Raw genomic sequence first — 24,547 nt, 5'->3', positions numbered from 1 at the left:
TTAGCACATCCAATTATAATTAAATAAAATACAGAAAATGATCAATTCAGAAAAAAATGAAAAGCAAATCAATGCTGCCATGATGTTTTTATCACAGGAATTGTTTTTTCTTAAATTACAAAGGTATTCATTTGTAATCTACAGTTAAGAGTAAGGTGGTCCTGAAATGCTAAACACACTATTACACACATATATAATTTCATAAAACTCAAGGACTGTTTTGAAAAAGACAGCATAACCTTTTTTGTTTTGACCACTGCAAAAGATGCTTTAAAACGTATGAGCAACTGTTGGATTCCAAGGCCTTCATACTTGTATCAGCCCTCGTAATTGTACAATTCATTTAGCAGAAAGCGACAAACATCAAGTGCAACACAATCAAGGATCTAGAAATGAGGAAACTACAACAGTAAGTGCAAACGAACAGCTTTAAGTCCAATCGGACACACAGGTGCTGACAGGCAATGGCACAGAGGCAAAGCACAACATTCACAATGAAACTTAAGTGCTCAGCCCAAACCAATACTGACAAAGACCTACTATCATTCTACTCTACTCAAAGTAAGTTTTGCTTCACCCACCTAAGCAGACCGGAACCTTCCTAGTTTTCAAATCAGAGCTTGTTCTAAAACATTGATATCGATGGCCTCCTCTTGCTTCAACAGCTTTAGAGAATAAATAGAAGAAGCTGATAACTCTGTCTTAATGTAATACTGTTGTAAAGACTGTGGCATGGCTCTTTTGGAAACTGTGTCCTGCTCTTACTTGTTTCCTGTTCCTGTCTTGGAAAAGGTCTTTTTTGTGTAATAGAGACTTACTTTGGTCAAAGAGGGGGACAAAGCAGCAGAGTGAAAGTAGAACCATGTTACTTGATTCATTACTTCTGTTGGATGCTGTGAGTCCTGTACACCTCTAGGCCTTCACATGGCAAACAGCCAGAAATACAAGCCCCAATAATGCTACACCATCTGTCCCACACATGGCTAATAATTAAAAGTTTATAAAACTGGCAGGTGAGAAAAGATGGTGCAACAATGGCTCAAGGGTTGCAGAATCAGTAATACAAGTTGTACAACCCAACAATAACCTTAACTCATGTCAATGTGTAAAACAGATAATATATAACATGTTAAAAACGCTACGTTTTTGATCATTTTGTTGTGCAGTTTTCTGACCCTAGTGGCAGAAAAATAAGTAATTAAAAAAAAAAATTCTATATTGCACATTTGCGAGCCTCAGCTTTGAGAGAGAGCATTAAGGAGAAATGGTCAATGGTACTACTTTTTATAATGACTAATGGAAGGGAACTTTTTCTAAATGTCAAGCATTGCAGTCACAACTTTTGCACAAATCATGTTAAAAAAAAATCAGTTGAAGAAATAAAATAAAAATGAAAGGATTTTTTTTTCTCATTTTGAGATCAAATATATATTGAATAAAAGCCAAACATATGGTGTACTGTTTATCTTCTTACTTTACATTTATTTAAGCAGGAATACATTGAAAAAGATGGATGTAAAAGTTGAGGGCCAAAGCAGTTAGTTGATTTTCATTCACAGTTAACTTACAGCTCACAGTCAAACACTTGTCTTGCATACCTCACATGATGGATCCTGGTGTCCTTGTGTAGACACATCAGAGCCACGCAGTCTCTTCTTGCACATTTTCAATATTTTTTCTATCCACTTCTCAAAGGGTCAGCCCTTCGTGCATTCTGCATTGTATCTGTATTCATCACATCTCCGTTCACAGCAAACAAGCAACCTGCGGGCAGCCGGCAGCACACTCTCGTCTCCCTGCACGTCGCCTCCGGCTCCTATGCCAACTGTAGATTGTGTGCAAGTCATCGTGAGATTAGTAGTCTGGTTTTGAACCTGATTTGTCCAAGTGGATAGGATTTCCCTGCAGGTGAGAGCAAGTTTTTCAGGCCCCAGTGGTGGCTAAGTGTCAAATGCATGAATTCAGATCTTCTTCATGCTTTGTGTTGTTGAAGTTTTAGGTAAAATATATCGACATGTATGTTCAAATACAGCTGATGCCCATAGATGAGGAGGCAATGAATTCTAATTTCAGCCATGGCACTGGAGGACCAAGGAGCGATTCTGGACAAGACTTAAGTAAATAGAAACAGATGGGAGGTAAGAAAAGGGGAGCAAGTGAGAAAAAGGAGTGAGGGAGGGCAGTATGTTTGGATAAGGAGTTCACAATGGTTTATGTGTGCAGTCTTTAAGGACACCCTTCATAAAATTCCATTACATATTTCATCATAAAGAGGAAATTAATTCAAAAACCAGGACCTCAAACTCTGATTAAATCATCCCAAACCTTAATTCACACACAGAAACCCAGACATCTTTTTTCCTTGCAAGTACACAACAGCGCCGTAACAAAGCACTGCCGTCATTCCGCCTTTGTGCTTCTTTGTGCAGGAAATGAAGGCCTAACAGTTAAAAATTGTTAGACACCATTTTTTTTCTCCAGTTACATGCCTCCTCTATTGTCCAAGCTCTCGCTTCGCTTTGTGATCGTCAAGTCCTGATGTCTGTGTCTCAAATGAATCTATTAGTTTTCTTTTGGTAAAAAAAACTTAGGAAAAAGCTCTTCCTCCAGCAGAAATTACCAGTCTGATCACATGTGTGTTTGTGTTTTTTTGGGATGTTGCAGTCTCTCTGTATGACGAGCTCAAGGACACCAGCTGGTGAAAGGATACAGCATGCAGTGTACAGTCTTAAACCTGTTGACAACAGAAGAGAGGATTAATAATTCAGACGGGTGCTTTATTTTCAAAAACTGCATTTTTATCTTTTTTTATTTAGAGACAGTGAAGAGATGACAAGATGTGAGCGCAGAGAAATTAGATCTGGCGGTAGCCTGAACAGTCAAACAAAGGACATTGCTATTAAATTGATTTTTTAGACACACTGTAGATATGGGCAACTGTATTTAAACGGTAAAATACCTTGATAAAATGTATAGAATGGTGACTTATCAGAGATATATGTAAAAAAAAAGTCCTTACATATACAGTACTTGACACTGGTCATTATGCCTACTCACTGTCAGAGCAGCTTTACAGGACAGTCTGATAATATAATAATATAAGACTATATATTGGAATGAAATTAAAATATGCCTAACAAGAAGGCATAGCGCTGCTGTCCATATGTAAAGAAATATAAAACCGGTACTGTGGGTTCTGAAAGTTTGCAGGTATCAGAGGGGACATTAAGTTATCAGTGACTTTGCATTGTCCTCTATCAGCAGCCTGTAGAGACTGCGACAGCACTGATACTGATGATCTGCGACTGCTAAAAAAAGAAAGCTTAAGCAGCTAAAAATAGCCCAGCGAAAGCATCTAATGAAGATGTCGTATGTCCAATAATATAATTTATGCTTCTTTGTGATTTTCCACCTGCAGCAAGGAGATGGTGTTTTTGCTCCAACTTGTTTGCCTGGAATGTCAAAACTTGTAAAAGGTTTTTTTAAAATGAGAATAAGAGCAAAGAAGGTCATGCACCAAAGAGTAACACAATCTTTTTTCTACGTTTTTAGCCTTGAGAGAGAGGGTTACTTGCAGAAATTGTTTTGGGCATAGTTTTGTTGTAGTTTTAAATGGCGTCTTAATATTGTGAGAAACATATATTTGTTTTTGTCATCAAGTTGCTTTCATAATCCCTATTATTGTTTGTAATATCCTAATTTTAACCTGATACTACTGAGGCCCCAATCTTACACCTTACAGCGTGAAACAGCACACAGTGTTATACTTGTTGGCATTATCACATAGAGGCAGTTTTTCATTTTCACACCCGAGGTGTGTAAGTAGTTGCATCGATAGTCCTATTCAGGCTGCCATTTCAAGGTGTGATATTTATGTCCCAGTGATGTTTCGCCTTCAATCACTGTCACATAATAGGGGGGGACGAAGAGCCCCCCCCCCCTGTCTTCAGAGGTAGTAACAGAGGCATTAATGGGGCTAGACTGGATCAGTTGAGCCAGCGGGAGAGCTGTGTGTTGGTGCATGTCTGACTGTGTATGTACAGTATGTGGAGCTCCCGCTGTGCTGTTGACGAATGCCGAAACACCATGTAAATTCACAGACTGGCACAAGGTTATTACGCCATTGCAGATTCAATATGAATGTACAAAGAAGTAATGAAGGCTGAGCTTCGTTATGGCATTTTTGTGGAAACGCAGTCAGAAAAGGGCTGATGACAGATGCTCTGGCTCGAAGGTAGAGCAGATTGTTTTTGAACTGCATGTGTGAAAGGTGAATGCTCAAAATTGAATGGAAATGTCTGACGTCATGTTCTTCATTAATTGGTTAATATGTTAATATGGTGTATAGACACCATATTAAACCAATTAATGAGGAACATGACGTAAACCAAGAGTTTTTATGTGACGTGCTGTGATCAAAATAACTTTATTTTTCATGTAACCTCAGCCCTGACTGTTTCCCATCCATCCATCCATCCATCCATCCTGGTGGAATCTGAGGCGTTCATAGGCTAGATGGGATAAATAATAGTTCTCTTACAAGCTCTAGGTCTACCCTGGGGTCTACTCCTAGTTGGCTTCCATTTTGAAAAAATGTATCAATTTCTTCGTACTAACCAAGGTAAACAAAGAACAATGAGGTATATCAGAAGGCCTCTTTTAATAAAGAAAACTTTCTATACTCATGAACAACTTGAGCTGCACCTCTAAGGCTGCAGCAATGTAGAACCTAACTCGCTGGGACACCAGCGGATGGAAACAAATGGAAAGAGCTCCCCGTGGAGCATTGGTGGTGATACGTTCTTACAGCTAGTGTTGGAGCGGTCTGAGAAAGACAAACACATCTGTTGTTCTGTGGTGTTACATCAAATTGCTTTTATCTCTGACTGAACAGAGAACAAGATGAACAGGAGCTGCAGAGGTGTCACGTCTTCAGTTCGGATCAGCTGAGGACTAAAACTGAGTGCCGAGGAAGTTCAAAGGCTGAAATATTAATAGGATGCACTTTTGTTTAATATTTGATTACTTGATTACACGTTTTGAGCTTATTTTTCATATTTAGACATTTAAGTTGCATCTAATTTTAGTGCACAAGAAAGGATTTGTATGTCCTCTTCAACCTTTCCATCACTTCAGACCAGGGAGAAATAACTACAGCCAATCTGTGAAAATAGACTGGAATAATTTTTGTTTTGCTGAATCCTGAGGGCTTCTGTGGCTTTCCCATCATCTTAAAATCCCTTCACCTGCTCTTTGACCTGTAACATTAAGGACATTCTGCAGAAACGACTCTCCAGCAGGTAGTGGCAGTCTGAAAACGATTGCAGGTGAATGCAATTTTCACGAATCGTGCTCACTATTGCAAGTATTTTCAAAATACACCCACTTCTCGTACTTTATGTGGTCTGCGGTTTTAAAGCATATGAGTTAAACTTTCCACTCACAAAAGAACGAGTTCTCCCACTACATAGCTTTGCAAGTGTTTTAGTCTAATTTCCAGGCAAACATATCTAATTACACGTATTATAAGCCACATTTACCTAACAAGTCCAGACAAACGTCTTTTTTCAAGATATAATAAGCAAGTGATAAAACCTGATTGCTTTTCATGAGTAAAATTGGCTTCTAGTGCTTCAAGCTAAATGTACTTCTTAATTGTCTTGGAGTAGGACATTATATCTAATTTCTGACAATTACACATGGTTAAGATTTGAAATTCTGCAGCGTTTTTCAGAAAGTTACGATGTGTAACTTTAGCATCTGGGAGCTGGAGAGTTTCCCGGCCTTTTTAGTGTGTTGTAGGCAGCTCATTTACTGAATCTTCTATGTTGCACATGGATTTTGATAGATTTGAAATCAGAGGATTTGTGACCTTTTAACAACAGGAAAACAGATTTTTCATACTCAGGTGTAACATTTTAACAACTCACTGAAACCACCTTTATAAGAAGTAGGTCTAAACATTTATAATTCTCAGAAAACAATAGATAAGTTTCTCAAATCTCCTGAAAATAGGGCTAATTAATTCGGCTAACTAATTCAAGCTGAGACAAACCTGGAGGGGTCTTCCTCCTTTGAGAAGCTCCCTTTCACCTCGATGCTGTTCATTTTGTTCTCAAAGATCCCATAACTCAGAGTCACCTGCAACAAACGAAACACACACACACACAGGTATAAAAACATATATTTGTATGCTTTTTTTGTTGGTGTGTTTGTGTACTTGTGTACCTGTTGTGGAATGCCTCTGTGGCTGATGAGCAGCAGATTCTCCAGGTGTGAGTGGAATAAAGGACAGTGGACCATGGAGATGCCCAGCCTCTTCTCCACGATGAAGCCCACCGTACAGTCGTCGGGGAGACGGATCTTCGCCGACGTCTCCTCGAATCGTGAGCCACTTAAATATACATGAAACCAAAGACCACACACAAACACATTGGTAAGTGCAAATATACTTGTGACATTATTAATATGCCTTTTGTATATAAAATGGATTGAGCCTTTGTGTTATATTATGGTTAAGAAATAAGATATCTTAGTCAAGCCATAAAGCTGTTTAAATAACACCCTGAATGGACAAAATAGGTGATTTTGCATATTTTGCTGCATTAATTACTTTCTTCATGGACCTTACTGCTGACCTTTTCCAAAGAAGACCATACATTTTCTAATTGATTCTTTACATTCTAGCCCGGGGTAGACATTAGTCTCAGTTGTTTAACAGCAGTATAAACACAAACTTCCAGAGAATAAACTTGCTTTAGTTTGGTGATTCATCACTGGGGACTTAACGCCGGCTTAATTTGTTAATCTATTTATTTTTGTCAAAGTTAGATTGCTGTTAAATGCAGTTGAAGGAAGAAAAAACTACCTCTTGTGGAACAAGAGCGTTTGCAAACAAACAGAATCTATGATTAAAATCATAGTAAGTTTTTTTGTTAGTTCACTTATTTGTTAGTTTGTATTTGGGGTTTGTTTTTCAGGCTCTCACATATCAAATGATGGATTTTCTAAGAAGCATGTTTGGTTTTAACATGAATAACCTCCAGAAACTTTGACTTTACTTTGAAAGAAAAAGAAACATTTATACCAAGTTATAGTTCGTCCAACTTTAAGGAGACCAAGGAGTGTCTGAACTTTTCAGTTGAAGGATTCACAACAGCACAAATATTTAAAGGACTTTTCAGATAATACATGAGGTCATTAAGACAATGAAATCTGCACCTTTCTGTTTACATACAGTAAATGCAAAATCTCCACCTAGTCAAGTCCCTGTTATCTGGACATTATAGTTTCCTATTAGATAAGTAACTGACACAAATATGTGCACAGAGTATCATCTCCTTAATACCTGGCCCACGGCGCCATCTTCCTAGCCAGCCGTCGACTCAGACAGAATCCTGCTCCCCCTGTAGCGAACCAGAACCGCACTTCTCTCTGAGGGGCAAAACACACACACACACACACACACACACACACACACATACACATGTTGTTTTTGGATAATATTTCCATCCCTCTTTTTGACAATTTTGTTAAAGTCCTCCACCTACGATATGCACTACATAAAAAAAGGAACATCTGCCTTCTTCATCACAACAACAGCACGCAGCTGAAGAAAGGAGAGCTTCAACTTCAATTTTTAGTTTACACAACTCACTTTCTGTGGATTTGTTGAGAACAAAAACAAAATATTTTTGGAATAATGTATTGAAATCACATGAACCCCTGAAACACTAAGAGGTATGTGATTGTCTGTAGCAGAGCATCACATGTGACAAGACAGCTCTCTGTATATTTTGGTAGTTATATTAGTGAAACACTGTGGCTCAGTTCATTTTAATGCATTTCCACTTTAATTCCCAATTTATTTCTCCAAAGTAACCAGTTGCTTTATCGATACTCAGTCAATAGGACTTCTAAAATGTTTCTTCGTCTCAAATAAAGAACAATTTATACCTTAATATTAAGCACTTGTGCCTTTCTTTCCTTCTCTGGTTTCTTCATGGTGGGATTGCTCAAAGCCTGAAGTATGAAGTGTTGAGGTGATATTTATCATGTAAGTCAGGTCAGAGTAGGTTGTGATTGTAGAAAATTACTGTTTCCTTTCTTTTTGCTCTGCTGACTGTGTCATTCCTTAATGTCCTCCCCCTTCGTTTCTCTTTATTCAAATATTTGTTTTTAATTTTTTAGTCTTAACTTTGTTTTTTGTTTCTTTGCTCTCTCTTTTCTCTATCCTTTGCAGTGATTTCCTTTCTTGTCCCGTTTTTGTTTTCATAATTTCCTCTTCTTTATATATCACCAATTTCCTGCCTCATTGTTTGCACTTCTCTCTCTTTCTTTGCATTTACTTTAAATGATTCCTCTGGCTCTTTGCCTGTCATTCCCTCTTTCATTTTAGTGTAAAATACTTTCCTTTCCGATCCATCCCTCTCTCTCTCCATTCCTTCTCTTTCTACTCCCCCTTCCTTCTCTCCTTCTCGTGGCAGCTTGGAAACAGTGACAGGAAATCGAAAAAGATAGGCAGCGAGATGTAAGAAAATGAGATTGGGAGACAGAGAGGAGCTTGACATTCGTTTGTGTTTTCTTCCCCACCAATCCATCGTCAGCCAGGGACGGAGAGGAGGAAAAATGGGAAGAAAAAGAAGCAAGTGAAATAGAAAAGGAAACAGAAGATCGAGAGAGGAAGCACAGATAAATAAATGTCTACTTTCAGTGTAAATGGCAGCAATCAGAGAGGAGAAAGTTCCACAAGGGAGTTATTTCAAGACTGAGCGAGGGAGGTTGAAAAGGGCGGGGTGAAATGAAGGAGCAAGAGTGTGTGGTGGGTGGGGGGATGACAGGCTATATAGGGCTTGCTGAAATCAGGATGCATTTCACCTCAATAAAAACATTTTTTCTACTGTAAAACATACAAACACAACTGGGAACATCTGCATGTGTATTCCATCAACTCCCCCCATAGTCTGACAACCTCCCAGCCCCCCAAAAGGAGCCGTTATCGACGTTTGAGTGTTTCACCTCCAGCCATTACTCTACTCTAGCAAGGCGATAATCATTCATTGATCCACGTGAAACACAATAGCCTTCACATTCACACGAAAGCTACATGTTGCATGTTCTTCCATACATCCATACATGCTTTCTGCTCTGCTCCTGTATCAACCCTGTCCATCTGACGTCTGTGGTCAGGGAAAAAAATATGGAAAAAAAATAAAGAAAGGAGTTGAAATAAAGTACTAATGAAATGAATTATGAAGCTAGAGCGAGGGTCAGTTACAGATAAAAAAAACATATTTAATTCTTACATCTGAACTATTAAACTGTTCCTTTTACTTGTTTTTATTTATTTCTTCATATTTAAATATATTGTTTCTACTTGTGACTAAAAAAGGTAGATTTTTGTTTTCGATTGTGTGTCTATGAAAATTCATCCACGATTTCAGAATTTTGGCTTTCAGGAGGAATAGGTTTAAAGAGTTAGAAAATCAAAACACTGGGACGTGTGATTACGAGTGTCCAGTAGTTAAAAGAAAGAGAGAGAGAGAGAGAGAGAATGCAACAGAAATAAGGAATAATACAAATAAGCACATTTGGAAAAGAATGGAAATAAAGTTGAGTAGAGAAACATGGTGGGATGGGAGAAGAAGCAAAGGTGCTCAAGCTGGGAAAATGAGGCAAATAAGGTCATGCATCACAGAGGGGTCACCCTGCCTTAAGGAGTTATCAGTGCAGATGAATTAAATTCAGTCAGGTTTCAATGGAGTTGAAGTGGTCTGGGGTGTAATTGCTGTTTAAAAGGCTTTTCCAATCCTGCCAAGAGAAAATCCTCAGGGAAGACCTGTGTACTTTGAATACATGAAAATCAACATGTTTGTTGAGTATTGAAGGGAAATTGTTTTTATTAAGAGTAAGTCGTCAAAACCTTGTCTTTAAAGATTCAAGTAAAATGTTGAATGAAGCCACGATTCATTAGAAACAGAGCACACACTAGATATGCCAATCTACAGTCTCATAAATTGTAACATGCCAAGAAAAGTTTAGAAAAAGGCTTCTGCTCAGGCCAATCTAAAGATGAATTCTGGTATATTTAAACCCAGGCTCCATTTTACATATTTGTGACTATAGGCATTTTCACATATGTACTCCTGAAAGTATCTAGATAACTTCAGGAGGACAGCTCTGGATATTCTCCTGACCTGGCTGTTCAAATGTGCACCTCAGAACGAGAGACTATCCCTGTCAGACAGGAGGGGGGGGCTCTCCTGAGGTAAGACGTAACGTAAAATAAAACGACGTAGAAGTAGCGGATAAATGAACAGAGTCCGCTATACGATGCTATAATGAGAATATTTGCCTTTATATCAATGCTAGGCGTAGTTCAACTGAATCATGCACGGAGATCGTGTATGCATGCATACACTCTATGCACCGTGCAGCAGTCACAGTATTTAAACATCACTCCCCTCGAGGTGAATTCTCCGGATAATATCCTGCTGTGTTCTCATATCAGCCCACTCAGACTTGCTGCCGAACAAATACTAGGGGTCTGGCAGGAGAAACTACAGGTGAAATCCATATATGACATTAAGGTCAAAAAATGTTTGGAACTTTACATCTTCATCTTCTAGTCGCTAAACTCTATTCACAAAAATAGTTGCATGTCTGCCACTTCTTTGAATGGTAAGGTTATTGTGTTTTTTGGTCAGATTATGGTGTTTTATTGGTTTAGGTTAACACAAGTAAAAAAATAAACAAACTAATCAATCAAAAAAAGGTAGACCAGTAATTATTTTATTTTGTAAGGTGAAAGTTCTGTTTTTGTCAGTGTAGTCTGCTGGATTATTTATTTATTTGTTTATTTATTTGACATGTGCATACAGTAAAATTGGTGCTGCAACATTTAACAAAGCACAAGTCCCAGTTGCACGGCTTTTAGTGTTTTTAGCAAAATGTGAATTTACAACACCTGTCCAGAGTGATTTATTCTTTGTTCTGTTCTATAAAAAATATTTTACATTGACAAAAGATCTGTTGTTTGGGCAGTCCTTTCTGTAATGTTGTAAAACATTTTAGCAAGGCCTACTTTAATCCCCTCCCACTAAAGTGACCCATTGGAGCAGATCCAAAACTGTGCTACCTGTTAGTCATTTTTAAATACAGGAATTCTCCTTTAATGAAACACTGTAATGTAATGGTACCGTTGCATTGCCCTCCAGCAGTTCATGAGCAGTGATGGGCTTGTCCAGGCTTGGTTTGCCCACATAGATATCTCCATCTTGAGGGAAAGCCGAGAGCAGGGCGAGGAGAGCGTCAGGGTTCACGTAGTTATCATCGTCCACGTGACAAAACCACCTGAGGAGCCACAGAGGGAAATACAGACGATATATGAAGGTAAAATATAACACTGGAGTTTGGTTTCTTCACTTTCCTCCATTCCTCCTGTTTGTGTCTGCTGACTCAAAATATTATTTTCCTAATTGCTGGTTTCAGTCTTTTTTCCATTTATAATTTTAAAAATGAAAATTGCCTGAACGACAGCAGATGGGGCATTACATTGCCATTAGTAAGCCGAAAGTTTTTGGTTTATCACTTTGCTGAAGTTGGGTAATTTACATCACTTCATCCATTTTGTTACAAGAAATAATCTTGTGCTCACAGGAAGTTATGTAGTTCACAAACTGGAAATAAATTCTCAGATAAACACAAAGGGTTGCCATGATCAATAATGACAATCATTAAATCCAGATTTACTGACACCAAAGATCGGTGAAATTAATTTATTTTTCACACCCATGGGGAATGTTCATGAATGATTTTAATTTTTTCTACAAAATCATAAAGCGTTAAATATCATCAAAATGTTGTATTTGTGAATTTGAGATGTTTACAGTATATGTTTGATTTCACAATGCAAACATTTAAAATGATTGTACAAAAACAGACATTTTAATTCATTTAAAAATTCTGATGTTTCCTACTTACTACCTGCCAGTGTGCCATCAATATAACAATTAACAACAGTACTTTCTAAATTGGAGCCCAAACATGTTCTTATACCAGAACCGTTGTCCTGGGGCGGGGGCTCCTTATTTACCTAAAGTGCAAATATTACAAACATTAAGCTAATGATAACTGTATAAAAATATGGACGTTATGTTAGATCCCCTAAAGGTTGAAGCCAAAACATTCAGACTATTAAATACACAAAAAACATGTCCCAAATGTTTTTCTCAAACATGGTTTCTTTCATTATAGTTTGTTCTTATCATGCTAATTTATGTTATTGACTTTTCATAGAAGTTAAGTTTAAACTAGTTAGTTGATGTTATGAAATGTTAATATGGCACCATTTCTGGTATTTTGTTTTAAAGAGTTCTAAACAGTCAGTGCTAATGTTAAATAAAAAAATAACTTTTTCCTCCTGGATAAAAGTCCCCTTTTTCGTTTGACTCATCCATTGCCCAAATTCTCCATCTGCTAGATTTTACAAAGTTCAATTTGGGTTGGAATTTGCTGTCGCACAAACAACCTAAAAGAGGTCATATTTTTGGTGTGGACAGTCTCAAAACTTTATTTGTATGGTTGGAGATCATAGCCCTTGGAGTTTATCCCATGGATATTGACCCTATCAGACCGTAACAGTGTTGCATTGTTAGTTTTTTTTTTAAAGTTTTCATGAAAAACACAGGGAAAACAACATCTACTTCTGTCTGGCTGAAATTTCTGTCTCTCTTCTAACAAGAATTTCACAGTTTTCCTCCATGAGAAATCAGGCTTGATTTCTTCTTCTTGCCACCTTAATGACTGGACATGATGTTAAATCTTCAATCCAAACTCTACAGACTCTTACTGCAGCATCAGAGTCCAAATAACAAAGCTGCTGGTACATCGTGTTGTTGTGTTTCCTCTGCCACCCTAATGGCTGCCAGACAAGTGGCTCATTCCAAACCGAACAGCCTCACATCCCTCCACCATACAAATAAAGTGAGCCCTGCAGCCAAACTGAAACGCTCCTTCATTTTCTCTGCCATCTTTACAACACCGTGGCAGTCAACCATTTAGTCACACAGCAAACACAATCTGTTGAGTCTTATTGCATTTTCAAAAATCAAATATGTGACAGAATACTGACGACAAATCATCTGATTTATTGTATGGCTGCATGAAGCTAGGTCATGAGTTAAACCAAGCCAAACAATTCTGAATCACTGTTTCGTTTTAATAAATGATTTGGCATCCAGAAATACCGCTTTCTTCTACTTGCAAGTTTCAATGATTTCTATTCAAATGATCAAAGTAAAGAAAAGGGTAATTACTGATTATTGGCCAGCGGAGGGGGGGACAAGCTAACAAACCAATAAAGACATATTATCACGTTCCAGAATAAGCTAGTGAACTTGTTGCCTATAGTTGCCTATTTACATGTCCTGGATATACAAGGGGTGGGGGGTGCTTTTATTAAGAAAGAGATCTGGTGGGTTGAGAACCAAACATGGGTTGCAGAGCTGTTTTGGGTCGTGGATGTGTGCAAGGAGAAAAAAAAGCTGTGTGGCAAAAGGTAAATGCTAATGATTTAATATTTTTTTATAGAAAAATGTGGTTGTAACCAACAATAAGGTTATCCCATCAGTTACATACATCAAACCGTATGGCCCTATTCCACTTGTGTTGCACATCTTGGTTTAATTCAGCTGAAGAACGGCTGCTAACCAAATGTATTGGAAAGGAAATATTTTCTTCTCCACCCATTACCACCCGCTGGTGGTTGACTTTTAGTCTGTTGTGTTTAGTAAGGTTAAGAGACTGTGATGTTTTGTGCTGCTTCAAATAGAAACTATTTGTGCATTAAATACATGTAAGTTGTTGATTTTGTTTTCGAAAAGTGGGTCTGTGATTGTCCTTAAAGATTTGGGAGTGGGTCCTGAGGCTAGACCAGCTGTTTTAAAAGACTAACATCTGTGAATCTGGCAAGTGCTTGTCAAATATTTACCCTCTTTTAAGCTCTGTTATTGACACCTAAGTATGTCCACGTATGTCCAGTAATTGCTATCTTGATCTGTCAGGTACTGGGGAGTTACTGTTTAAAACCATTAAATGTATATGTATATCTATGTATTGGCTTTAGCATGGAATGGCCCATTCTAAAAGTGAAAAGATAAAACTATTTTCCAGTTTGGAACGAGACACCAATTATAACTTTGACATGATTAAAGGCCAATGGTCAAACGGAGACCTCTGAAGCCAAAAGTAATGATGCCTTTGGGTGCTCCTCATCAAAGTCGATAGTTTCCAAGTTCCTCCCCAGAGGAAATTAACACTGAGTGGTGAATAAAATGATGAATAACAGTGGAACATTGAAAACCACCCCTATGATAATAAAGTGTAAAATATGACCTATGGCATTAAAGTAACAGTGAAGAAAGAAAACTGTTGTTTTGCAGGTGCTACTGTGAATATGAACAGTTACAAAAAACAAATATTTTAAATTATTTAAACTTGATTTTACTTCTAATTATTACAATCAATCTGCTAATACTGTCAACTATGTAAACACCTTCCAAATCCCTTTAAATCATTTAGCCATGTAAATGACTGTTTCACATACAATCTCATATAAATACATGCTAACTAGGTAAACATCATTAACTGCATTTAGGGAAGCAGGTATTTACCTTTATTTTATCTCCACATTATATTTTATATTGTCAGTGAGTTAAATGCTTTAGTTAGTGGACGAGGTGGGACGTTCATACTGTGGCTCGAACAGCTGATCTATACTGCACAGACTCTGGCCCCCAAATGACATCACTAATACAAGATAGCAGCATCATTTGGGCTTCATTTTTCTATGCTGACGATACTCAGCTCTTCTTGTCATTCCCGCCAGACGATGTTACAGTCTCAGCAAGAATCTCGTCATGACTTGCTGATATCTCTAAATCCTCCTCCTTACTTTAATGCTCTCATCCAGGTCTACACTCCCTCCCGCCCACGACGCTCTGCCAATGAAAGCCGTATGATCAAACCATCACAACAGGGTCCTAAGACGATTACTCCTTACTCTTCTCCTCTGTTGCCCCCCGGTGGTGGAATGAACTTCCAAACTCCATTCGATCTGAAGAGTCCCTCTGCACCTTTAAGAAAAAGCTAAAGACCCAGCTCTTTCATAAATACCTACTAACTTAATGATGATGGTCTCAATATCACTGATGATGATGATGGTAATGACGATGTTTTTTGTTTGATAACGACGACTTTTAAGATGGTTTCTATACTGATTAGAGCTCTCAAGAACTGCCGTCAATGTTGTCAGCACCTGTGTGTCCAATCGGACTCAAAGCTGATCGTTTGCTCTTACTGACATTGTTCCCTTTTTTCTAGATCCTTGCTTGTGTTGTACTTACTCTCTGATGTACGTCGCTTTGGATAAAAGCGTCTGCTAAGTGAATTGTAAAGTTGTAGAATTTTTCTAAACTACGAGGAGGTGGAGAAACTTAGTCCATCTTTATATACAGTCACTGATTCATGCTTAGATAAAACATTAATAGGTTGGAGTACCATTTTAACTGATAACAATTAAGTCAATATACATTTAGTTACCACATTCCAAAAAAGATTCATATCTCCATGTGCTGACCACACTGGAGCCGTGGAAGACATTGATTTTTGAACTTGCATAGACTTGATTGACAGTTGACCTCTGAGAAGCTCAGCGCATGATGAAACTCAATAAATCAATGAAGATGTTGACGGAATAAGAACCAAATAGTACATTTTCTGTTTATGAGCCTGTAAGCCTGCAAGGTTGTTTTTCTTCTTTGATTTCTTCTTTGATTTCTTCTTTCACTATCAGCTGCTTTTTTAACCAAGTCTGATCTTTAAATCCTGTGTGGACATGATGGTAGGCAGACCTTAAGCTGTCTCACCTCTTGTCTGAGGCCATGAAGCCGTCGTACTCAGCAGACATCTTGCAGGACAGAGCCTGCTGGCTGTGGTCTGACTGGCAGCCTGTCACCACCATGTTATAACCTGAAGGGGGGTGGGGGGGAGCAGACAGATAAAAACAGTTTTCAAAGGCACTCATCTCAACTGCATATATTGATGAGTATGTACTTTTGCAATGTTCATTTATTAACCAACCAAAGGGATGGGAGAGACAAGGTTGAAGAATATGTCAAAAATCTATTTTATAGGACAGGACCTGGTGCATAGGAGAGGAGAATGAGTCCATCACATTTTTCAGGCAAACTCCATCACATTGTTGAAAGTTAAACAGTGTGCTGCAGTTTGCTTGCAATTAACAGACACAAAAAAGGGGGAACTTAAAGGAGAGCGCGAGTGAATGACAGAAACGCAAAACAAGAGCAAACTCAATGAAAGAGGAAGAGAAAGACTGTGAGACAAAAATAAAGGTAGGAGAGTACGAACAAGAAAAACATGAAATGAAAGAAGCCCTGCAAAGTATTAAAGTGGTGTTTTTTTTTAAGCTTTTCCAAAAACCTCAAACACACAAGAAAAGTGTAAAGAAGGGATTCAACTGCAAACAGGATTGGCTACAGTTGCTCTAAACTACATTACGAGAACAAGCCTCTGTCTTTGGGCACATAGTTTATGTTTGACTGGGATCCTCAGGTGGTAGGGATGCTAACATTTGGGAACATCATACAGCATACAGATAGCTTATGCCTCAGTCTTAGGCAGATGTCAACATCAGGGGGTACCAGCGCCTCAGCTGCTCCTGACTGGTTGGATGAATTTCTGGCTTGTTTAAGAATTTATCGTATGACTGAATAATCTCACAGGTTGAGGGCAGAGCTACGAGCCAATTCCAAAACTTCAGGGCTTTGTTTTTCCTTTGTTTTTGGTGCGTGCGTGTGAGGGTCAGAGTGTTTTTGACAGCGTTCGGTTGTAAACGATTCACTCAAACAGTGTGAGTTGAAGTCCCACCACAACATACAGTCATTTTTTTAATATTATATGTCGTAGCAGTCAGATTTAATATGACCTATATAGACTAACTGTCTCTATAATAAAGGTGCTGCTCAACATAATAGGGTTTTAGACTTTGTTCAATTTGATTCAAGATTGATTCTTACCTTCCAAAAGCAAATCTCCATCTTCTGTGTCCGTGAAAATGAAAGTCTAGACACAAATCAAAGAGCAAATAAAATTAAAACACCTTTAGTAACAGATAAACACAAACACACTCATTGTCACCACACAGGACTAATACTGTTTGGAATGCAAATTCAGTGATAGATAGATAGATAGATAGATAGATAGATAGATAGATAGATAGATAGATAGATAGATCATCTGTAGTACAACACTGACCTCTGGTGGTAAAAATCAATTACAGATCAAGGCACACTATCCAGCAGATTTCAGTAATTTATCATTTTGCAGATTCCCTTTGAAAAACATGTCCCATATGTTCTGCTCTTTGTGTCGTGCAACATTTTCAAAGATTGATTTCAAACGTATCAGTATAAGAAAGTCCTCAAACAGTTGTAATCCTGTGCCGGATTTATCTACCTGGCTGACAAAATATAAAAAATCAGAGTTACTAAGGCTGGGGAGCTTTGTATCGGGGGATTTGAACTGGCAACCCTTTCGTCACACTCCATCTGCACAGGCCCTCAGGCTGAACTGAGCGGCGGGTTCGACTTTATTTTCCACGCAGGCACTAAATAAACTCAGACTGGGACAAATCACCTGTTAAATGAGATAAACACAAACCATAACTCATGTTTTATTCAAGTCTGGGAAATGTATTGTTGTGTCTCACTGAACACAGGTAGGAATAATAAAATGTCTTGAGATTATTTCTTTGAGCCTGTATGTTATGCTCACCATAGTAGATACTTTAGGACAAGTTAAATAATGGAGCAAGAGGGTGATAAGAAATACAACTTACATATGACCTCTGCTGCCTCTGGCTGTAAAGATTCTAAAGTTAATATCGATAAGTTCATGTTTTTGTGCTTTTATTCTTTAGTTTCACACAGCTGATGAGCATTTTTCACAATATAGGAGCATATGAAGAGAAAGACTTTCTGTATCAATAGAATCAACTTCCTTAATAGAAGATGTAGATATAAAATGATCTATATTATTTATATTAAGTTTGTTCGACTTCATTAGGGCTAATATTGTATGTTTTCGAGTGATTGTCATAAATAACATATTAAAATGTTGATGTTATGTTGAATTTGAGAAATGTCTTCAGTTGAAGTGTTATACAGTTAGTTTACAATTGTATAAATGCAAACGAATGAAACAATTGACAGATTACCGACATGGTCAATGTTGTATGACTGGAAAAAGTTCAAGTTCAAAATGTATGATCGCAGAGAATGTTGAAGAGAAAGCCCACATTTTCCCTCCATAGAGAGACACTGAATGCATGATATGCATAACAGCGTGTGTGTTTGTATACACAGTCAGCATGAATAAGAGACAATTAAGTATTTATATTTATTTAGATTTCCACACCTGCCTCCTGCTAATAACAGTCATCATCACCAACACACTCAAATGTTTAACATATGGTGACACCTACTGAGGATATATGACAGTTATATTTCAGATGTTTTTTTTTTTAAGTTTTGATGGCTGGAATAATCATAAAAAGGGCAGAGAGCCAAAGAAGAGAAATTGTGAATGGAAACCATTCTTCAGACATCAAGTAGAGGGCGACAGAGCTAGAGATTTACCCAGCTGTAAGTGTGTGTGTGGGGTTGTTTTTATTAGGTCTTGTTTACCTGTGTGAGATCTTGTGTTTTAGAATCTGACAGCGAGGACCTTTATTAGGAATATGAGGACATGTTGGTAAGAACTCACTTGTTCAAAAGTCTATAAGACCTGGTTATAAGGCTTAGTTAGAATGTATTTTATTGTAAGTGTGCGTGTTACTTTAAGGATGTTTACTTTGAGGGTAAGTGTGAAGAGTGATTTAGGGATCTAGTGTGATGCATATTTGAAGCAGTAGCATTCAGAGTGCTGCATGAATGAGCCCTAAATCCAATATGCATATAGTTTGAACTTTAAGGTTCACACAAAAAAAGGAAAATGGATGAATAGCACAGAGGCAGAGTGATGCAAAAGCAAGAATAAGGCTACTACATCAACTCACACAAACCGCAAAACCCATAAATATAGCTGATACACATCCCCTGCTTTGAGCGTTTCTGCAGAGATCATCTTTGCATGCTTGTTCATGGACACTGCTTAACTGGTATTAATGACTCAAATAAAAACAGTCTAAAAAACACAGACATTCAAATGCTCCACTTACTGAGATGCAAAGCCATTAGCATCCCTATGCTCCGGTGATGCATTGGCCTCTTTCTGTGCGAATGATTCTCATATGCAAACGCATCTAAATTACGAACAGCTAAGCTAATGGACACACACAGTTGGAGTGAAAATATATCCATCTGTTGAGATTTGATGGGTGGTTGGTTTTGGTGCACAGCAGTATTGGGGATGTCACCCGCAAAATTGTGATCATGAAAAAAGTTCGACCTCTGGATGACATAGAAATACATTTTCTGTTGGTAAAGAATGGAAATAGTCTATAATGCTGCAATCAGTGCAGCTCTAGGAAAAATCAATCTGCAGCGGTTAACCCCCGGCACACTCAATCCAAACGTGTGGAGACGATGGAGCCGTTATGAATCACGGGAATAAGTGTTGTTGTTTTTCTAGCTTGAAGAAATGCCCTTGCTGGCTCGTTTCTAGTTAATACTTTATGTGACTCAAAACACATTTGTTAAATTTGGACTCCCAATAAATGGGTGCCCTGCCATCCCAGGTCATCATCTACAGTATATTTGGAAAGATGAGCTCAGTCATGATGAAAGCGCAGCTGTGCACAGCAGGGAGTGAAAATGTGGACAGCTCATCCCCACAAAAAGACGCAAAATAAGAGTAAACTGCATGACCAAGAAGACTTTTATGGACGTGTCTGCGCTTTGATATCTTTAGTCAGTATGCTGTGTGAATTGGACCTTGAGACACAGTAGGGGGCGTGATTGATGTACAATCCATGGTTCTGTTAAGGGTATCACAGCTCTGTGATAATAACCTCAGAGAAATGAAAATAATCAGTCACACAATTAGATTACGACTTACAGTATATCTATTAGGCTGCTAGGCATTAATAGTTCTGTGTTATGACACATTTGTTTTAGAGTTAGTTAAATACTTCTGTCTTTTTTCAATGGTGATGCCTATTTCATTTTGCCTAGAGTTTGCCAAATATGTGTCATTCCTGCAGCTCTCTGTCTGTTCAAGTTAATATCATAATAATCCATTGTATTTAAGGGCGCCTTTCAAAGCACTCGAGGTCATCTTACAAAGCAGAGACAAAACAAGTAACAACTTATCGATAAAATTTACACTAAATAGACAAATCTACAGAGTATAAATCATTGTGAAGAGGATTGGTGAGACAGGATGGATAATGATCAAACAGAATATGCCAGATTAAAAAGATTTGTTTTGAGCTGAGATTTAAAAATATGAGTGGCAATATTACAGATGTATGGAGGGAAGGAGTTCCAGAGGCGGGCGTCAGAGCGGCTGAAGGCTCTGGACCCCATGGTGGACAGGCGGGCGGGTGGTGTAGTGAGTTGAATTGAAGAAGAAGACCTGAGAGTGCGGGTTGGTGTGTTGATGTGCAGGAGTTCAGAGAGGTACAGGGAGTGAATGTATTTGCAGGATTCTCTAAAATGTCGCCTTTTATGCATGTGGTTGAAGTCTCTTTGTTTTGAAGAATCAACCTTATAGGGAACTTTAATGAAATGTGATGTGATTTACAGTCAGAGATTCTGTGTGAGGGTGAAGGAGCATAACACACATCAGGGCAAAAATCTGTTAAAACTAACATTTAAGTCCTTTTTTTTATCTAACTGAGGACAAAAATAAATCCTGAAACTTTATCAGTAGAGTTAGTGAAGTATTTGGCTTAAGTTTCAGGTAATAATCACAGTTGACAAATGCTGAATTAAATGTTTCTATATTTCTACAATATTACTGAATGTCTCCAAAAGAAAAGTGTTGTATGTTTCCTGTACCTTGAAATATGTTCCAAAACTAAAGAAAGGGACCTTCAGTTTAATAGTTGTGCCCATCCATTAGTCAATGTAACATAGTCCATGGCTCCTCCCACTGAAGCATATCTCAGCCAATATAATTATTTCTGACCTTGTATGACCTTTTGCGGTGAAAACTGGTTCATAGGACATAGAGTGGGACCTGCTGGCTGTTAATCATATAGATTTACCTTTCCAGAGCTGAAATGATTTCCGATGAAACACTTCTGTTTCCGGCGCTAGCAGATTAGCTACTGAGTGACAGCAGCGCTCATACTGGCTAGAACCGACTTTTAACCTTGAATGATTAAAAAAATCATGTGATGTGTGTGTATCTCTGTGTGTGTATCTGTGTGTGTGTGTGTGTGTGTGTGTGTGTGTGTGTGTGTGTGTGTTTTATGCAATCTGCCTCTGCTCTTCCTGTTCTCTGACGAGTTTCCGTTTCAGTATTGTTAACAGAGTCCTAACATGTCGGCAACTTCCCCCCGGCCCAGACAACCTGCCTGCACAGCTTCCTGTGTGTGTGTGTGTGTGTGTGTGTGTGTGTGTGTGTGTGTGTGTGTTACTATGCTTGTATTTTTGTATATATTTACCTTTTAAATTAAGGATCATTTATACACATAGATCTCCAAAAAATTGTTTTGAAATGGTATTTTTTTTTATAGTATTTGTATTCCCAATTGCTCTTTTCCAGTATAGGTATGTTTAAGTTGTGCGGTTTGTTTTCTGTTGTCTTTAACTGTTTAAAATGTGTTTTAGAGAAATGTTTGACTCTACTTCACTATGTCAGCACTCTTTCAAACATTTTTCTGGCATTGTGAGACCAAAATAGAGAAGCTACATGAAGCAACACTTCCTCTATAAAGATCCGCTCATGTGTTTCACTTGTTTCAAAAAAAGGAAACAAGCTGTTTCATGAATGTATAAATTAAAGTATGTTCCTCATTCAGATTTTATAGTCATTTTCGTCACAAAATGCATGTTTTGCAATACATCTAAATGTATTAACCAAACATAAACTAAAACGAAAACAAGTTAATGTGATTTCCAGTGAAACCTTTCAATCTTGCTTACACAATGATCCCTGTGCTGTCCTGTTTTGCATGCACTGTTATTTTACCAGCCAGATTGGACAAATAGAGTCTCTTCAAAGTAGAGTTGCTGGACTCTGATATAAAAAATGTTCCTGGTAAGAGCACTGTGTTGTTTTGACAAGCCACTTATCACCCATAGATACAGCGAGAGTTGGCAAAGCTTCACTGAGAAGACAAGTGAAATGCCAGCTAGCTTTAAGTGTGTGTGTGTGTGTGTGTGTGTGTGTGTGTGTGTGTGTGTGTGTGTGTGTGTGTGTATGAACAGGAGAGAGCAGCAACATTGAATGTTTCTCTTGGTAAATTGTGGTTTCAAAGTTTTAATCTGAGTGTTTCACAATCTCTACATCAGTTGCTGTAAAAATGTACCGATTTATTTTGCTTCAACTGAACTTTAGAGTTAATCTGCAGCTTCGAAAACAGAGAGGAAGTAATTGTTTTCATTTCATCTTTAGGCTAACAGAACATTTCTCCTTACAAACCTGTTGCCATTCTTCCTTCAACATAGTAAATGAATAATAACATTTAGATGTTTCCATCTTGAACCTCTGGCAACATGATCAGATGGCTTCTAAAGTGTAACTTTTCTACTCAGTTTTTGTTAGATAATGGCCAATGTTGAATTGATAAAATCCAAACAATGATTTTTATTCACTTCTCTGCTTCATGATTTCGCTGTTATGGCCGTATGTGACCAACGTGCAGCCCTCTGAAGAACAAAAAAAAAAAAAAAAAAAAAAAAAACAGAGTAAAAACTCACATGCGCCTTGGTCCTGGAAATCCACGTATCCAAAAGCAGCGAGAGACGAGTCTTGTGGAATCTCCCTGTGGTCTTCACAGCGATGAAGATGTCCTCTAACTTCAGTTTTTGCTGGATGACTTGTGCACCATCAGAGGCAGGGCGCCCCCTCTTCCCTCGGCTGCTGTTTCTAACCGGCCTCTGTGCGTCGTTGGCCGAGGACGGAGCCTGTTGGATGGAGCTTTGGAGCAGCGCGCCGGGTGACGGAGGCTGAGCCGCGCTGAGTTTGGGGAGGCTGCTGGAGCGTAATTGGAAATCCACGTAGAGAATGATGAAGAAGGTGACAATCAAAACAGGCAACCTCCGGCGTATCCATCTCTTATGCATGGTAGAATGGGGCTTATGGGAATTAAAATCCACAAAGCCTTAAAAGCATGTTTCTTTCATATAAAGTCCACATGTTCACTTGTTTCGGTCTCTTCTCCATCACACCTTCCGTCTTCCTTCCTCGTAACGTAGGCTTTCATTTCAATCAATTCATAGTTTAATAGTTTGATGATGATCAAAATCAATTTGTATTCACCCTGACAAATAAAAAATACGCTTTAGAATTTCTTTAAGAAAACGCTACAGCTGCATGGCAGTAAATGATGTCTCATTTCTGTGAAAAAGCGGGTGACACTGTGTTTTCATTTGACGTTGTCACAGTTTCAGCTCTGCCCACAGAATGTCACTAGTGTGAAGTTACACAGACCGAAGTGATGGCACTTCCTGGCATTGATTTCAAAATAAACCACAAAAGCAAGGGAGAAATAGGCTGTGCATCCGGTTGTGATTAATTGGTTTTTATTTGAGAGTGTGGCAATATAGATTTAGTGGAGAGTCTAAAAAGGCGAACGAAGCCAAACACATCAACACCTGACCAACAGTTTTAACCTAAAGTCAATGATCATGCTTGTTCCAAAACCTTTATCGTGTAATGTTTTCTCATTCTGGATTCTTATAGTAATGTTGTAACTGTAGAAAGTTCAACTTTTTCCATTCACCATGATCACCTTTTCAGCTGAACAAAATCTCCATAATTGTTTGAAATAGAAAGTTTGAGCATTTCCATTATAACTGACCAAACCATTAACGCCTGCAGTGATAGTGCAAGATGCAAAGATTTGAACGAGGCCGGGCAGAACTGTGTCTGAATGATTATGCTTGTCAGACACGTCAGACTTCAGCAAACTGTTTTGGTTTTTTTTTATGAAAGAGCGATGATGGATTCTGACATATTTCATCAGCATTTTTCTTTAATCCTGAAGAGATCAAACTAGAATAAAAAAAATGAAAGAGAAAGAAAGTCAAGGAACCAAATATAACAACCATTTTCTGGCTTATTAACTCATAATCATTCTTACTTGAATATTTTCAAGGGTCCCAAGCCCCAACTGAGAACCTATCATAAATTAGAAGAGCTGGAAAAAATTCTCAAAATGAGAATCAATCATAAACTACACAGCAGACAATGTATCACAGCCCGCTGAGCCTGGTGTCACCTGTTCTCTGCCAGAAACTGCACCCACAGCAAAACTCACCGCCTCCTTCCTTCCTCCTCAGCACTTACAGTTACA

The 24,547-nt window shown here is 38.2% G+C and overlaps 1 protein-coding gene across 1 annotated transcript; it reads right to left on the bottom strand.

The window, feature by feature from the left end:
• Window positions 1-23,642, bottom strand: mfng (MFNG O-fucosylpeptide 3-beta-N-acetylglucosaminyltransferase). Its single transcript, XM_020643499.3, has 8 exons — window positions 22,950-23,642; window positions 17,097-17,142; window positions 15,927-16,029; window positions 11,199-11,352; window positions 7,349-7,434; window positions 6,229-6,394; window positions 6,056-6,141; window positions 1-2,734 (listed from the first exon to the last, which is right to left on the bottom strand). The coding sequence occupies exons 1-8, from the start codon at window positions 23,313-23,315 to the stop codon at window positions 2,683-2,685; spliced, it is 1,059 nt and encodes a 352-aa protein (XP_020499155.2). The 5' UTR covers window positions 23,316-23,642; the 3' UTR covers window positions 1-2,682.
• Window positions 23,643-24,547: the final 905 nt, after the last annotated feature.

Source organism: Labrus bergylta, chromosome 1 (assembly GCF_963930695.1).
Source record: "Labrus bergylta chromosome 1, fLabBer1.1, whole genome shotgun sequence".
NCBI lineage: Eukaryota > Metazoa > Chordata > Actinopteri > Labriformes > Labridae > Labrus > Labrus bergylta.
Note: the sequence above shows the minus strand (reverse complement) of the source record. Positions and strands in the feature narration are given on the sequence as shown.